This window comes from Ruditapes philippinarum, unplaced genomic scaffold (assembly GCF_026571515.1).
Source record: "Ruditapes philippinarum isolate M1 unplaced genomic scaffold, ASM2657151v2 ctg1662_1_1_1_1, whole genome shotgun sequence".
NCBI lineage: Eukaryota > Metazoa > Mollusca > Bivalvia > Venerida > Veneridae > Ruditapes > Ruditapes philippinarum.
In genome coordinates, this window is record NW_026851696.1 from 153192 (window position 1) to 171336 (window position 18145).

General features: G+C 31.7%; 1 protein-coding gene across 1 annotated transcript; it reads right to left on the reverse strand.

Annotated features, from left to right (window-relative positions):
- Positions 1–5261: 5261 nt before the first annotated feature.
- On the reverse strand, positions 5262–18142 carry LOC132737281 (uncharacterized). Its single transcript, XM_060724542.1, has 3 exons — positions 17678–18142; positions 16718–16795; positions 5262–7609 (listed from the first exon to the last, which is right to left on the reverse strand). Exons 2-3 carry the CDS (start codon positions 16776–16778, stop codon positions 6372–6374), a joined length of 1299 nt encoding a protein of 432 aa, XP_060580525.1. The 5' UTR covers positions 16779–16795; positions 17678–18142; the 3' UTR covers positions 5262–6371.
- Between the last annotated feature and the right edge of the window lie 3 nt (positions 18143–18145).

Sequence of the window (18145 nt, forward strand, 5' to 3'; positions counted from 1 at the left end):
ATTACACTTAATGAAGGGCTTAACATTCAAAGAAAATAAGAAAATATTTCTTCAAGACAATAAACACGCGATGTTTGCATGAAACGCACCATGAGAAAAATACCACATTACAAGCAAAATTCTAGCATCCTTGGAGACGCAAATGTTTTAGATCTGAGATGTGTCAAGTTATATATTTTATTAGTATTATAACGATCTTATAGTCATAGTTTTGTCGGCAAACAATTAATATTATAACCGGGAGTCACATTTTAATGAGACGTAAAAATTAAATTATTTCTACAACTAAATTATAAATACTCAGAATTGTAGGTCCTAAAGTCCCAACGTAAGCTCAGTTGATATTTTGGGCATAGAAATTGCAAATTTGTCACTTGATAGCAGCGAAATTGTTTGTTGTTGTTGTTTATTTTACGTTTTGCTCACCATTTTTTCTTCGTTTAATTTAGCTGAATGTGTAAAATTTGTCAGTATTTGACATATAAAAAAGAGATCTGAAATCACGACTGGCAGTGACTTAATTAAGAGACATGTAACAAGCAAAGCAACTTCATCGACAAGCAGTTGAACTTCAAAAGCTTGAATTTAAGATTTTATATATTTTGGTTCAATGATCCATTCAAACATCAACAACGGCCTGTTTCATTTGAAATGCTTTTCTTTATGCCCTTAGAATATCTGTATAAAATCATACTAGTTTTCTATTTCATTTTGATATATATTCTCCCTAGATGTAAATTAAAGAAAAAATGGATTAAATGATAATCGTTAATTAATAAGTGCAAATGAGTACGAATATCTGAAATATATTGAAATATATATTTACCTTTTATATATGGTCGTTACAAAATACCCCGGGAGAGTCAGCGGTCATTATCAATTTAGAATTAAAAATCATTTACAATTAATAACGATATAGAAACATATTCTATAGAAAAATATTCTAAATCCAGTTACCAACACTTAATATCCTACCGTTCATTCAAAATTCCTTTACTCTAAAATAGCAATGCCGTTTCCTGATCAATCAAGATTAAAACATTCATAAAATGTAAATTGTGATCTTGTTGCTTCAAATATGTTATTCTGATATTCTGTCTATGCAAATATTCATTTTCACCTTGCTTCAAAAAGTATAATATGTATCACTTGAAACAGCAGAAATATTATCGGCACTACGATATAGAAAATCAACATAATGTATGCCATTTTAAACATTTCATCACCAACATCCCCTCCTATTGTCGTATTATTCATTTTATTATTCTCATTCTTTCGTACTGAAAGACGGAGTACACTTTTCCAGAAACAAAAATCAAATCGGTTCTGAAAAAACAAGCACACTTTTCACAATAAATATCAAATAGGTTCTGCTAAATTTTGCCAATAATTTCAACAGTTCCCTGTATATCCAATGTCTCGTAGACTTTAGATAATCGCTTTAAAACCATTTCTGGTGCAAAATGTATGTTTAATGGATTGAAGTGGAAATATCATTGTACATTTATGAAGACAAATAATCCTAGGACGAAATAATTCCATTTTGCCAATACATCAAAACAAACTAAAACAATAAATGTTGCAACATTAGTTGGTCCGTATTTAAATACTTTATGGTTTGTTTAGCTATTTTAACAAAGCTATCTAGTAGGGAAGCCAAATAGGCTAAAGGGACAGAAAATGTGTCCAGCAAGATACAAAATCACATGAACTTCACGGCCATTGTGAAATGTATCTGTATATTCAGAAACGTTTTATTGACATATATTATCCTCGACGCTTCTGAAGTTTTTTCCTTCCCATCTGTCAAGTGTGCCTTATTGTCGTACTTTGAAGCCAATGATCATAAAGAAGGGTGATAAACAGATATATGTTATTGTCGAAATAGAGTACTTATCGGTAATTTTGTTGTTGTTGTTATTGTTGTTGTTGCTTTTTATTTCTTTTTGCTGTTTTTTTTCTTTCTTTTTTTAGAATGACTTAGTTATTTTAGTTGTGTTTAGAAAGTTCATACTTCTAATTAAAATTTTGCTTCTACTTTCCTACTTTCCTGGGAGGGCATCTCTGTGTTAAAGAAACGAAGCAGAAGATAAATAGCTTGTCTGTAAAGGGAAATGAATTTGTACAGTAGTGTTGTTTAATATTATACAATTATTGACTAGTGAGCCATTGAATATGATGTGATATTCACCGGCAGATGACATATTGACCGAGGCGATAGCCGAGGTCAATATGACTTTCTGCCGGTGAATATCACATCATATTCAATGGTTTACTAGTCAATAATTGTTTTATTATATGAATAGGCTAAGAAATTAAAAAAGTCACAAAAGTGCAACCTTATAATTATACATGTACAAATTTTGCTTCGTTGAAGCGCGGGAAGAAAGACGCACGTGTTAGGCGTGCAACGACTACGCAAACGCTGCGCATACAAAAATAATTCAAGTTTATTCTCATTATTACGGTGTAACCCTTAAGTATAATAGTAAAGTATTGATATATTAATCGAGAAATATGCCATAAAGAAAAAAAGCAACAATTATTTTTTAATTAACACGCGTAATTAACAGTCTGCGGTGTATAATCATTGAATATGAGTCTCAATCTATTTTTAGACTGGGAAAATCCAATTTAGCCAGTGAATATGATACTTCACCCAGTAAATATGATTTTATAAAAAGTTCTGTTGACTACTGTTTGGACCAATGAGATTGCAGCTATATTTAGATCATATAATAAAATTGAATACCAAATACTGATAGTTATAGCCTTTAAATTACACCGTCAGCTGATATAAAATATCGTTTATTTTTACAGTTTTTATATTTGTTTACCAGTACCTGTACGTAAACTATGTGACTCTTTAATATGTTTTATTCATATTCCTTAGTAGTGCATAGTAAGTTCGATTACTCTTGTTTTATAAATACTAGTGTATCATATGAGTTATCTCCCTTTAACTGAACGGACGTTATTTGCTCAGACAAACGTAATTTTTCATTGTAATCAATATTGCGATAAAACGTGTTTTCTTGTACATGCAACATGTACAATCGTGATATATTTTGATAATCATTATTTAGGATAACAATTAAACAAGATATTTATTTAACTCATTTTGTCTAACAAATTCTTTTACTTACTCTTTCCTAGTTATTTACTATAATCTGGCATTCCGAGCGAGCGTAAAATGGATGTAGCGTAAATACAGTATCTATTAAAAAGAGCTGTCGGTAGGTCAGCAACGCTCGATTATTCTTAGTGCTTGATAGTAAAAGAGCCTTGATAATGCAATATTTTCTAAGTGAACAAAAGTGATTTTTTTCTTTAAATCCATGTTACAGTTATAGGCATTGGAGATTGTCCTATTATGCTCTCAAAGAAAAGTATAAAATTTCAATTTGTTTCAAAGTCATATGTCAAAAGAATATAAAAATATCTGAGGTGGTATGCAAACTTAAATGAAATTGAAAAAGGGGCCTTATTCTGCCAAATGCTTCATAGAGTTACCCCCTCCTGTCTACAGGTTGGGGTCATGATGGTGAACAAGTGTGCAAAGTTTCAAAGCCATATGTCAATGGACTTTGAAAATATTTGAGGCATTACAAAAACTTTGACATTAGCGGTTACGCCGACGCCGAGACCGGCGCCAACGCTCGGATGACAACAATAGCTCTACTTATTCTTATCAAATAGTCGAGCTAAAAAGGACAAAGTTTATACCTATATAACAGAAACTAATTAAAATTGACATAATTACGATTTTAATGTCAGTTTGGTCATGTATTTACAACTGAAACTTCATTTTCGGTCATCAAAAGCACTCTGGGGGATATTTCAGGCTATTAAAAGGATATAAAGGATGTATTGTAATTTTTAGCCCGGATTCATAGTAAAAGTGAACAACAACATTATGTTTCTATGACATTGTTTCCATATTGTTTTGCAACAACAAAACAGATGGATAAATACAATACAAAATCATATGTAAAACTCTTTTATTGCCACAAGTTACGGTTTTCTGGAATTAAATGTGATCTGTATATTCGAGACAATCGATGAAAGATATTAGCCGCGTCACGACAAAACCAACATAATGGGTTTGCGACCAGCATGGATCCAGACTAGCCTGCGCATCCGCGCAGTCTGATCAGGATCTATGCTGTTCGCTTACAGACCCTATAACAAGTATAGAAACTGATAGCGAACAGCATGGATCCTGATCAGACTGCGCTGATGCGCAGGCTGGTCTGGATCCATGCTGGTCGCAAACCCATTATGTTAGTTTTGTCGTGACGCGGCTCATATGTCAAATCTAAAGCGGTTGGCTGAATTGATCATCGAAAAGGGACATTTTGTCCATCTAATTGTACATGTAAAAGTAAATTTTAAAAATAAAATTCAAATGTTCCCGTAATTGTTTCAAATTTTGTATTCAGATTGCTAAGGAAGAAAAATAAATAACGTTGTGGTGTTGGTAGTTTTCACCCCTGTTCACGGCAATAAGGCACATTGAATATACCAGAGCAAAGTTCCGCCACCGCAACGTTCCTGTGCAGGTTGTTAAGCAGTTTACCAGTACTAGTTGCCTTCACTTACGCAAGGAGCTGATACCTGCTGTACATGCCAGAGCAGAGATTTAGTCCGGATGACCGTAAAAAAGATTTCATGATAATTCCCAACGTAGGTGACTGGCACCCTCTGGGAATCCAACCCAGATTGCCCGATACACAGTCCAACGCTCTACCTATTAAGCTGACCGGTCGGTGCCAAAATCAATATCTCAACACACGGAACTAATTTATCGGAAATTCTCACGTGATTTTATGCTTATTTTATATTTCATTCTAATACTTATTATCAATTATTTGTGAAGCACCCGTATAATAGCTAATCTGTTGGAATATGTTTCTAATTCAACTCAACTTAAGAAAGAAAAATGAACAAAATTGGCACTTCATGTCACTGACATAGTTTCAAACCTCAAAAAAAGAAAGAACACATAACAGAATTTACATATGAATTATTTAATGTATATATATATATAATTATCAAAATTCGATTATTGATATAAATACAAATCATAATATAAAGTATATACCCGTCTTGACAATACAGTTACAATATTGTTAGTCTAAGAAATGAATGCGTAATTGTAAGTATTGTTACTTTAAAAATGAAGTTTACAATATGAATCATGGAAATTACTAGTAAAAAACAGGGAGTTGCAAAATAAATGCTATTAAGTGATGATCTTTTTAAGGTAACAATTGTTTTTAAGTATACAAGTGTTTTCACGCAAATCTTTAAATAAGCTATTTGATATGATGAAATTATCATTGACATCAAATCAATATAATTATATACAATAATTCATATTTACGAACATGGCACATACAAAAAAAACATATACATGTACAAAACACATATGATGCATGTAGTAAATTATTATAGAACTGTTGTTATGAAGAAAACTATATACTCATATACACGAAAGTCAATAGGAAACACATTAATATACAAATCGAATTTGAAAAAATAATATCACAGATTTTCATTATACATGTACAATGTATATGTAGGCTTGAGCTTGAAAAACAATTCATCATTTTGTGTTAGACAATATAGAATACGTGCAATTCACATAACTTATGTAAAACCATCGTCGGTTACCAACGGTTGATTAATATGTAAAATAAACTGATAAATATTATTACCGAACCATAATAATAATAAATTTTATTATTATTATGGTTCGATGTTAGGTATCCGACATACATGTGTCATTCTATAACAGGCAAATGTTTTGATAGATTTTTGAATTAATGTTATTCCCTATATTTGTAAAGGCATTTGACAAATGAGCCGAGTCACGACAAAACTAACATAGTGCGTTTGCGACCAGCAGTCTGATCAGGATCCATGCTGTTCGCTTACCAACTCTGTTACAAGTAGAGAAACTAATAGCGAACAACATGGATCCTGATCAGACTGCGCAGATGTGCAGGCTGGTCTGTTTCATGCTGGTCGCAAACCCATTATGTTGGTTTTGTTGTGATACGGCTCAAATCATCGAAATCGTCTGTTAAGTTTCATATAGTTATTTTTAGAAATTTGTCAGTTGTCAGTTGTATACATGTACAAATGTATATTGAAAAAATGGTCTCCAAAATGTCTGCCAAGACATGAATATTAAATATTTTTATCATGATAAATTTTTTACCCGTTTTATAACATTTCTACCTCAAATATGAAAAGTCCATGCAAATGCAGTGTAAGGCATGATAAAAAAGGGGTTCACTTCTTCAAACCAAGAACACAGATTCTGAAATTGAACACAAAATAAGTTTTTGCCCTATTGCAGGTTCCTACCGAAACGTGTTGCGTCTTTCAACTGCGGTACTACTTTTCTTACTTCTCTGATTTGCGAAAACTCCGCTGTTACTCCTTACGACAGCACGGTTACCATGGAAACTTGGCGCGCATTTATCGTCTCCTATGAGGCTTTCAAATGATTCCACTCGCTCCAGAATTTTGGGTGAAAGGGAGTTATCAAACTCTTTGAATCCAGATATCTCTGGATTACTGTATTTTCCATAAAACAGTGATTTAAAAGAACCCTTAAAAGGACCGGAAATGCCGCGCTTTTGTTTGTTTTCTACGTACACTATATTACCCTGGTGCCATATGTTCATACTTGGCGCAGTCACACAAACTGTAGACGTAAGTTTTGGTGCTTCCGGTGCTTGCATTTTTGTTTGCTTTTGCTTGGAGCTTGTTTGCATAGGTGCGTAAGGTTTGTCCACGTGATCTTCCGGAAGTTGGAATGAAACAGAATTCGTACTCTTCCTGTTTCTCGCGCTTTGCCGGCCTGAAATAATACCAGTTCTAGAATTAATTGATTTATTACTTAGGCTTGATGTCCTTGAAGATGGTTCGTCTTCCGACGACTCCGTCGGCGACGGGAGCTCCACATTTGTAAATGCTTCAAACACTCCATCTGGTAGAACGTCCGCTATTATCATTGGCATTTCGTCATCATCGCTTTCATTCCTGAAACCGGCAATAGTGTTTTCTAATTCATCCAATGCGTGTCTCTGCTCATTGGTTAGCGAATCAGTATCATTGTTTCCAAACACAGCCACCGCGTCATCTATTGTCATACCCATAGGCGTACTTGTTCGATTATCTGCGTCGGAGATCACAAATTCCGAACTCAGTCTCATACTGTCTCTAACTGGTTCTGATGCACGTGCATTTACACGCACTTCCGGCATTGGTTTAAGTTCGCTTATTGGTACACGTTTTTGAGTTTGCCTCACGGCGGCTGAATGTGATTTAGATATATGAACAACATTATAAACTCCGCGCTGATACCCAACTGTTTTAGAGTTACCGTTAGTTTTCAATGGTCCATTTAGTTTAACGTATATATCATTCCGCACGTTGGTCACGTGTTTAACGTCAGGTTTTAATACGTTAGCGTTCTCCTTGGTAATGTAATTGTGCATATTTGACGGCATTTTCCCGTTAACTTTTGTCGGGGCTGCGATTCCATTACGTTGAATGTATATCTGTTGGTTTTGCTGTTTAAAATTTCCCCTTCCTGAAAATGAAAGAAAATGTTTTTAAAACTAATGATGAAAAATATCGGTTGAGTTTATGCTTATGTCACAGGCTGAGAAAAATGTGCAGCCTGACTTTGACCCGAACCTAAGACGTTCGGAATACCGTTACGCGACTCTACCGACTGTGCTATCAGGTCGCTTTTCATCTTCTCCAATAAATAGTGAATAGTTCTAAACCGTGACAAGACATTAGAAAGTTTTATTAAAAAACAGTATAAAGTGATATTGTTATAAATCTTATAAGATACACTTCTTTCTAGGGTACTTTTCTTATTTGCGTTATGCATTAATTGACTTATTAACTATACATTTATTATTGATATATTAGAACATATACTTGAATTTATAGTCTAAAATAATAATGTAGACTAATAATGTTTAAGGCCCATTATGCCCAAGAAATGCTTTCAATTTCAATTCTATGTCTCAGAGGCTTTTTATTTTTTGTGTACTTTAATAATTTCCAAAAAGTTACTAATTGGCCAATTACTTGAACTCATTTTTCTTCTGTTGCTTTTACAATTAGTGGCAATTAGTACACTTAAAGTAATTTAGTATTTTGTATGGAATTCAAATTACTACTTTTGTTTACATTTTGTTACTTTTATGACAAATTATTTCACAATTAGTGCTTTTTTTCTTTAAAAAAAATCAAGCATCTAACATGCTCTAAAACATTTATTTTAACACTATGAATTTCATGTTAGCCATTTCTAAAAGAAGTAATATTTTACACATTGCTGAGGCATAATATACCTTTAAATCATTGGCCATGTCACGTTTAAAGCGTATAATGGTAAGATTATTGGCAAAAAAAATATCTCTAAAAAAAGATTTTTTTATTTGCTGAAATATCGTCGGTAGGTAGTATGCGATTTTCTTTTTCTACTTTAATTTTACAATAACTTTGATTGAATGTTTTTAAAACCGTATCTTAGAGCGCCATCATGATCAAACGTCGTAAACAGCTGAGCCAATGTTTTCTAAACTGTTGGATATTTTGCTTTAAGGTAACAATGGGTGCTATGATAATATTTTCATGAGCGACAAAGGTCCATACAACCGTATAACAAAACAAACTTGTAAACCAGGTCAACGGGGCCTTCAATCTTGTATCACAGCGGCGCAACATGGCTGGATTAATCGCCATAACAAACTTTAGGATAGCATAACATAAGAAATTCAAAATATAAACATAATCATACACCAAATTAAAAGATTTCATCTAGTGTAAATAATGCGGATTTTAAGCCGAATATTTGCCAATATCATTACATCATAAGATGATATTAAAAAGAACCATAAGTGTAGTTACGCCATTGTTCTTGCATTCCACTATTTTTAATTCAATTTAGAGGAAGGATCTACTTAAGTAGCCGTCATTCAGTTATATCGGATTATTTGAAGTGGCCGGCATTATACTTTAACAAAATAGTAAAATCTATCTTATTTGACTTGACAGAACATGTGTATCGCTCAGAGCCAAAACCCGCTAAAGTATTGTACATAGAAAGGAGCATAGACATCATTTAACTTTTAAAGGGACCTAACTTATGCTTTTTGACATGACGGGACTGAAAATATATTTTTTTTCAAGTAAAATGTTCCATACAATGTATGTCTAGACCAATAACTTATGTGTCTAATTTCAGATCATTCGCTCAATTCGTTTTTTCCAAAATAATTATTCTATTTCTATTTGTGAAAAATGACCCAAAATGGTAAAAGGGTTGGAACGCTTTTCACTCAAATCAGGCTCAGAATAGCACAAAATACGATTTTAGTTTATTTCTTAGTATATTTCTCATTTATTTTTTGCACATCTTTCTGTTTGAAGTGCCCGGACTGATCTTTGTTAGAAATTCAAATTTTATCTTTTTAGGATATTTGGATCTCAGTGGAGTTCCTTTAAATTAAAAAAAATATATATCTGTTCATCACCGTTGCCTTCACAAGAAAAAAGAATAGCCAGAAAAATAAGTTTACGGTTTTGATGATTTGCATTATTTAATGCCTTTTTATGTAATTCAATTAGACCGTTACAATTTTTTTCATTACATCATAATTTTCCTAAGATTTTATTTGGATTTTGGATTGTCCATTCAAAGGGGTTTCAATAAGGTACTACAAAACAAATGAACTGCCAACCGGTGGCATACAAAGGCTACTCACTCCCGGTTACAGCAGTGAAAGGGCTTAGACAAATTACCTTAGTATGCTGTAATATAATAATGGACAGTAGTTTTAACATATAATTAAATTACACGTTCAGGTATACATATAGCTTGAAGGCAAACATATTAAATCTTATCTGTACACATATTAGAAAGTAAAATCAAACACGATTATACATTTCTGCTAACCAAAATGCGGGCAAAGGGTCAGTTATACATAGTTATACATACTACATTTACAATGGTCAGCAAATTGAGAAACTTTAGAAAATTCAGTAGATTAGTTAAAGCTGCACGCCTCCAGATGAGCCAAAATATTTCAAGAAATTCAATCTTTAGAAAAATGTTTTAAGATCTTAAGAAAAGTAAAAAGATTCAATAACTAATTAATCATGTACATGTTATGTACGATTAATGACTGATTTTGCAGTATCAATAACTATAATTCTACAGCGTTACTAACGCAGTAAGAGGTATTTATGTATATTTTGACCATTTTTTGGTAATTAACGTGGATTGTAAGTGTCGTTTGCAATGTTTTAATTACTTTCTTTGTTCACTTCACAATATTTTACTTTTAAATACATTTTCAAAGTTTTCATGACAATAAGCATGAATCTGGAGGGATGCTGCTTTAAAATACCTCCACTAAGATGGAACAGCCTTAAAACATAAAAATCCAAAATTTTACATAGGTCAAGTGAAGCACTTAAAATGGAAAAATCGGCAAAGGATAGTAAATATATGCTCATAATTAAAGTAAAATCGATAGCTTGACAAGTGCAATTCTAAGCCCGATTTTAGTGAATAGCTTTTCGACGCTTTCATTTGGGGTAATTTTGCGCAATAAAAATAGATATTCTTGAAAAACCAGCTGAGGGGATAATCTGAAAATCTAACTATAAATTATTGGTTCAGACCCACATCAAATGGTAATCAAAACTCGGAAAAAATTCCAGTCCCGTCTTCCAAAGAAAAAAAACACAACACCTCTGTGGAGTCCCTTTAATAAAATGTGTTTAGCTATAAGTTCTTTAAGTGTTTGATATCTGATGCATATTCACGCCATTCTTCGATATGAACATCAGAAATGGTTTTAGTCACCAATAGCTTTTCTATTTAAATATTTTCTAAATAGGTGTCAAATAAATAGTAAAATAATATTACTAAACACACACACACACACACAAACGCTTAAATGACTTCAGGGCATGTTAGACGATTGTTACCTGAAGAAAGTAGCGTTAAATGTGAAATTATTTGTCATTAAATTAGCAAAATATAAACTAAGGATTATTTTGACTTCCATATAGAATACTAGATCACTTTAACTGTACATATTAAAATAAACTCTGTAATGATTTGAAAATCTTATTAAATGCTATTATTAGCCTGAATGAGTAAAAATTATTGCAAGGCTTATCAATTTTAGGACATTTTTTACAGTAAGAAAAAATATTCTGGAAAAAACGGAGTTAATGAATGGTCTGAAATTTTACACACACGTTACAAATATCTCCTCACTATTTCTTAAAACTTCTGAGGAAGCATTTGGCTATAAAATTAAAAACAACAATGAAGTAGTAAATAACAATAGCTCTTGGTTTGGATATCAGTGTAGGAAAGCAAGAAGAAACTTTCATAGAGCGAAATATTTATATAAATTGAGAAAAACTGACGAAAACAAATATAATCTTAAAGAAAAAAGTAAGATATACAAAAATACTATGCGTTTGTTTAAAAATAAACATTTGAATAGAAACATTGATAAATTTCGCAAATTAAAAATCAAAGATCCCAGGAAATATTAGAATTTACTTCGTAATAATAACAGTCAATGCAAAACGGAAGCAAGTATCGATGAAATGTATGAATTCTTCAGAAATGTTAATTTTTCAAATGATGGAACAATTAATGACAATAACACATTTGATCTAGAAAATAATGAGCAATCAAACCAAAACGAATCTATCAATTGTCCTATAACATATGAAGAGATTGATAAGGCAGTAAAAATGTTAAAAAATAATAAAGCATGTGGGTTAGACCAAATAGTTAACGAACAAATAAAATGCTCATATAGTTTAATGAAAGATACGTATTTCAATCTTTTTAATTTAGTATTTGAAAAAGGTGTTATACCTGAAATGTGGACTATTGGGATAATAAATCCAATATATAAAAACAAAGGTGATGCTAGTAAACAGACCTGGGGATGATTACATTGATCAGTAATTGATTTAATTACAATTACTTTCAGATTTTATTGTAATTGATTACAATTGATTACTCAGACTTGCCTCTGTAATCAATTAAATTACAATTACTTTGAGAAAGTAATTGATTGATAATTGATTACATTCCATGTATAACTATAAACAAAAGTTTCTTAATGCTATTTAATATATACATTATATACATTATATACACAAAGGATTTCCAGCTCATCAACAGTCATCATTTTAACACACTTTTAGTTACTGTCACATCACTTTATCATATTTTAGCATTGCACTTTAGCATCATAAGTTCATGAAACCGTCTGTCAGTCAGACTGCATCTATCAGGACGGAAAATTTTACCCGCAACACTAAACAAACGCTCTACAGGGGCCAATGATGCAGGGATGGTCCTCAGTCTTCTTGGTGTAGGTTTCATAATGAACTCTGCAACAGAAATTTTTAAAAGTGTCAATTGTACAGTATACTGTATACAGGTGTGAAAACAGGTGTGAAAACAATAAATTTTACATGGGAATTCAAAGAGACAATAGACTTTACAAAGAAATTATCAGTTTTTTTTACAAACACTTCAATGGTACAACAGTATCCATTATAATATAGACACATTGTCTATCACCTTACAAAATAACTGTTGCATATAATTAAAATATGGTAATATGCATCTGACGGTATCCGGACAATTCCCCTCCCAGACGATTCCCCTCCCAGTAAATTTGAATGTTTTTTCACAACCCGGACATTTCCCCTCCCGTTATTTTTTTACGGCGGACAATTCCCCTCCCGTTCTTTAATCAACCCGGACAATTCCCCTTCCGTTCTTTTAACAACCCGGACAATTCCCCTCCCGCTGTTGTCAGAGCGGACAATTTCCCTCCCGTGGCTATTGAATATATATATTATATAATATTGTTTATTTGAAAGGTATATACATTTTTGCAGCGGCAAAACAATAAAAGAACAATTGATAAGAACAAAAAAAAAACAATTAAGCTGTAGATTCTTGCAAAGAATATATTATGCACATGTTATAGTAAATTGAACTGTCATCTTAGAAAATCATATTCACCATATTGAATCAGTACATGAAGTCCTAACACAAAATATCAGTGATCATTTTGATTTTATATATGATTGAACACATTTAATTGTAGGAATATTCTCCTTCATTTTTAATTGGTTTTGCAATCAAGGACACATTTAACTATACGGGCGGCAATGCTTAAAGATTTTTTATTGACAGTTTGTTTATCTTAAGCAGCGGCGGCAATGATTAAAGGCGGTATAATGTCACTTTTGTGACATAATGATTGTTAAAAGTTCCGATCTTTAACAGTTTATTGTTAAGAGTAAAAACTGTCATCTTAATAAGAATGGTTATAGTTTTTTGTATACGGAATGTGAAAAAACGGGAGGGGAATTGTCCGCTCTGCTAAAAAATGGGAGGGGAATTGTCCGCTCTGCTAAATTAACGGGAGGGGAAAAGTCCGCCCTATTAAAATAACGGGAGGGGAAATGTCCGAGTTGTGAAAATAATATGGAAGGGGAATTGTCCGGGAGGGGGATTGTCCGGGATTCGCATCTGACATAAACTCTAGAATATTCAAAGTAAAGAAGTTATCTACATTGTTTGAAACTTTTTAAAACATGGTTTAACCAAAATATGTGAAACAAAATTTAACATACCTTTATGGGTAATGAAATTTGAATGTGACTAATAGCGTTTCCATTTATCTTCTTAGGGCACAATTTGCACTGTGCTGTCACATTTCCAGATGTTTCTTTAGGAAATTCAAAGACATCATAAATCCAATGATTTGACATTTTGGTTAGAATACCAGCCAAACAATGATGTCTATCTTTCAGTTAGAATTTGGTTAACTGTATGGATTAAAACTTATTTCTTCATTGTGAGTGATGTCTTTAAATGTCTCACTTGATATTTTACTACCTTAGTTAAACTGTAACATGTGAAATAAATCATTTGAATTTCAATAGTTTCATGTAAAATCTGAAAGTAATCAATATCAATCAAATTGTAATCATAATTACAGAGTGAATTTAAGCTGTAATTGATTAATTACAATTAATGTAATCAATTTTGAGCAAGGTAATCAATTACATGATGATTACACTGTAATCATGTAATCAATTAAAAAATCGATGATTACGATTAGTGATTACCCCAGGTCTGCTAGTAAACCTGAAAATTATAGACCTATAACACTTCTAAGCTGTTTGGGAAAACTTTTTACCAGTATAATAAATAATAGGCTTACTACTTATGCAGATGAAAATAATATAATAGATAATAGTCAAGCAGGTTTTAGGAAGGGGTTTTCAACCACAGACCAAATTTTTGTATTACATCATTTAATCAATTACGTTAATAACAGTAAAAATAAATTATTCTGTGCTTTTATCGATCTCAAACAAGCCTTTGATACAGTCTGGAGAAATGGTCTTTGGCAAAAACTCTTTAATCTTAATATAACAGGAAAATGTTTAAATCTCATTAAAAACATGTACGATAACATTAAATCGTGTGTCAGAGTTAACTTTGAAGTTTCGAATTTTTTCCCTAGTAACATAGGCGTACGTCAAGGAGAGAATTTGTCCCCTCTACTTTTTTCAATGTTTTTGAATGACCTTAGCGATTATTTTGCAAATAGTAATGACACTATGGGAATCACGGTACAAAATGACCAAAACGCAGGCGAAATTCGTGATTTTTTTAAAGATATTAATATTACTTTACGCTGATGACACTGTTATTTTTTCTGAATCGGTTGAAGATTTTCAAAAATCATTACATTTGTTTGAAAATTATTGTAAAATATGGAAACTTACTGTAAATACATCTAAATCTAAAATCGTAGTATTTTCTAAAGGACGACAACAAAACTATAATTTTATCTTGAACAACGAAAGATTAGAGGTAGTTACGGAGTACAAGTATCTAGGAGTTTTATTTTGTAAAAGTGGATCATATAATAAAACTAAAAAGCATATAGCATTACAAGCTACTAGAGCAATGTATAGTTTAATAAGAAACTTGAATCGACTTAGTTTACCAATTGATATCCAAATAGTTTTTTTTAATAAAACAATAAAACCTATTCTTCTTTATGGGGCGGAAATATGGGGATATGGTAATATAGAAGTGATTGAACGAGTCCAATTAAAATTTTTAAAGTATATTTTAAATATGAAAAAATCCACCCCAAATTATATGGCGTACGGAGAAACAGGCTGTCTAACGCTATCTATTGATATAAACGAAAGAATAATCATGTTTTGGGCTAGATTAAAAAAGCACGATGTAAATAATCATCAAAAGAAATTGTCGTCTCTATCATACAATATTACATATAATCTTTCCAAAAACTTAAGTGAAAATAATTTGAGAAAACAATTTCCTTGGATTGCAAACTTAAGACAAATTTTTATAAATTGCGGTTTATGTAATATATGGGATACACAAAATTTTGGAAACGAGAAGTGGTTGAAATTAGTAATTAGACAGAAACTAAAAGATGTTTTTCTAAATGATTGGTATTCCGTTATTCAAAACTCCAGCAAAAGTACATTCTACAGAATATTCAAAAAAGAATTTAAATTCGAAAAATACCTTTTATCAACTCCTAAACCTTTTCTTCGTTACATGATAAAATTTCGTACACGTAACCATAGATTACCAATAGAAACCGGAAATTGGGCCCGAATACCAATCAATCAAAGAACATGTACTTCTTGTAACAATAAAATAGGCGACGAATTTCATTACTTATTTGAATGTGTTTTTGCTTAATGATGAAAGAAAGAAATTTTTGAAACCCTATTATTATAGACGTGCAAATACATTCAAACTAGATCAACTAATTAATACAGAAAACAAGAGCGAATATTTGAAATTATGTAAATTTGTTAAAACAATAATTTTAAGATAATTAAAATTAGAATTCACCTCATATGTGATTACTTACATTCCAAGAATTACTTACATTCCAAGACTATTACACGAATATTTCACAGATAAATCTTTTATTACCCATTGTAAAGTGTTTGTTTGTTATAATATTTGTCTAAATAGTATGACACTTTTTTCATTTAGCTTATAAGTATGAGTCTAGAAATGTCATTGTTAAAATATTATGTCGTACTTAATTGTACATCACTTGTCAGTTGTTTATATTATATTTTTTTTCCTTTTTATTGTAATCGTTCTCATCGTTTGTTGATAAATATAAAAAGGTAATATAGAACGAAATTATACCCTAAGAGAGCGTCTAAATTACGTGACTCTTCACGGTTTTTTGTGGTAACATATTACTAAAAACTTTAACAATTTGTGGTTTTTGATACATTGTTAATTGAACGTACTGCAGTTCAGCAAATGATATGAATAAATACTCTTTCTACGAATTATTTTACCACTCAAATTATATAATTATACATTGTACATTTGTTTAAAGAGCCTCTACTAACATTGTATTTATTACTAACCACATTTATTCATGTTAACATGAAATGTGTGTAATAAAGGAAATTTGACTTGACTTGACTTGTTATTGGTCTGGACCTTCATCAAATGCAATATTTGTCTCCGACAATTATTTCCAGTTACATCATGTCTAGAAACCTCAGTGGAGTCCCTTTAAATAAAACGTACCTTTGTTATCACGCTTTGCTTCTTCGTCGTCAAGACACTTCGACCCTCCACAGCAGAACATTTTCTTTCTTGTTAAATCTGTAAAAATGTAATGCCATTACAGTTATCACTTTTCAGTATTGAACTAACATTGTACTTTTTACAAACAACGTTTACTCATGTTTTATATGTAGTGTGTGTAATAAGAGAAATTTGACTTGACTAAGGTTTTGTACCATTTCAGTAAAATTAAATGTGCAAATTGCATACAAAGTTTGAACGCATGTATTCAGTATGAAACCAGTACAGATCCGGGGTCAGTTTTTTTTACAAATATTTTTATTTCTTTTAGACATTGTTTTAAAGTTATGAACGGTTATGCTATGTGTATGTTACATTAAAGGTATAGGCCATTTTCAAAAGCCTCACTGTTGTGATAACCTTTTAGTGACGTGGTTTAGTGTCCGCCTTGTAAACGAGAGGTTCGGGGTTCGGATCCCGTCAGTGCTTTTTCAAGTTTACGATACTAGTTTTTCAATACTATTGTTGAAGCAAAGATAATTTTTAATAAGCATAGTTTACGAATTTAAATTTCAAAAATTATATCATTGTATTTTTTTTAAATTATATTAACATTTATATTTTCATTTGGGTATAAAATTATCAATTATTTGGGTTTGTTAATGTATAATATCATCATGAAATGCTCAGAAATGAAAATCAAAAGACATTAATTATACCATAACAGTAAAAATTCACTTTGAATACTGATGAAATATAGAAGACCAAACGTCTTCAAATATATATGGAATAACTTAACTAACATTGCAATTGTTTTCATGTCTCCCGGATAACGTATGTTTAAAGTAAACGTCACACCGGAAACATCTAAAAACTATAAAAAAATGTCTCTTATATGTCATTTATTTTTCCCTGATTTACTTGAACAACAATTTACATAAAAGAGAGAAATGATCAAACCTCTTAACACAGAAATTATTATTCCTCGCTGCTTCTTTAATTCCGGTATCACTATAACGTATCCGTTGTTAGCCTTGTATGCGCAACAAGAAAGCACAACCAATGTTGTGTTTGTCGTCTGCGTTTTTAATTTACCGTCTGCTATTTTGTATCTACATGTATACACATTATTTTTGACACGCAATCCTCATAATCGTTTTTATTCATATTATATCAAAATCTCATTTCATCGACAATCATTGAGAAATGCTAAAACGTGCTAATTGTCGCCATTGTAATCCGGTTTTAGGTGCGAAGCGGTTGAATTATGCGAAGTGAATGAAATGCCCGGGAAGAAAGGGAAGTGTGAACCGTTCATTGTTCGATCGTGGTTTGATCGGATCGGCTTAGTTTTTAACAGGTATTAGTTCACAAATAATAGAATCTTAGGGTTTAAAATACTACCCTACGTATGGACATAACGAAGCA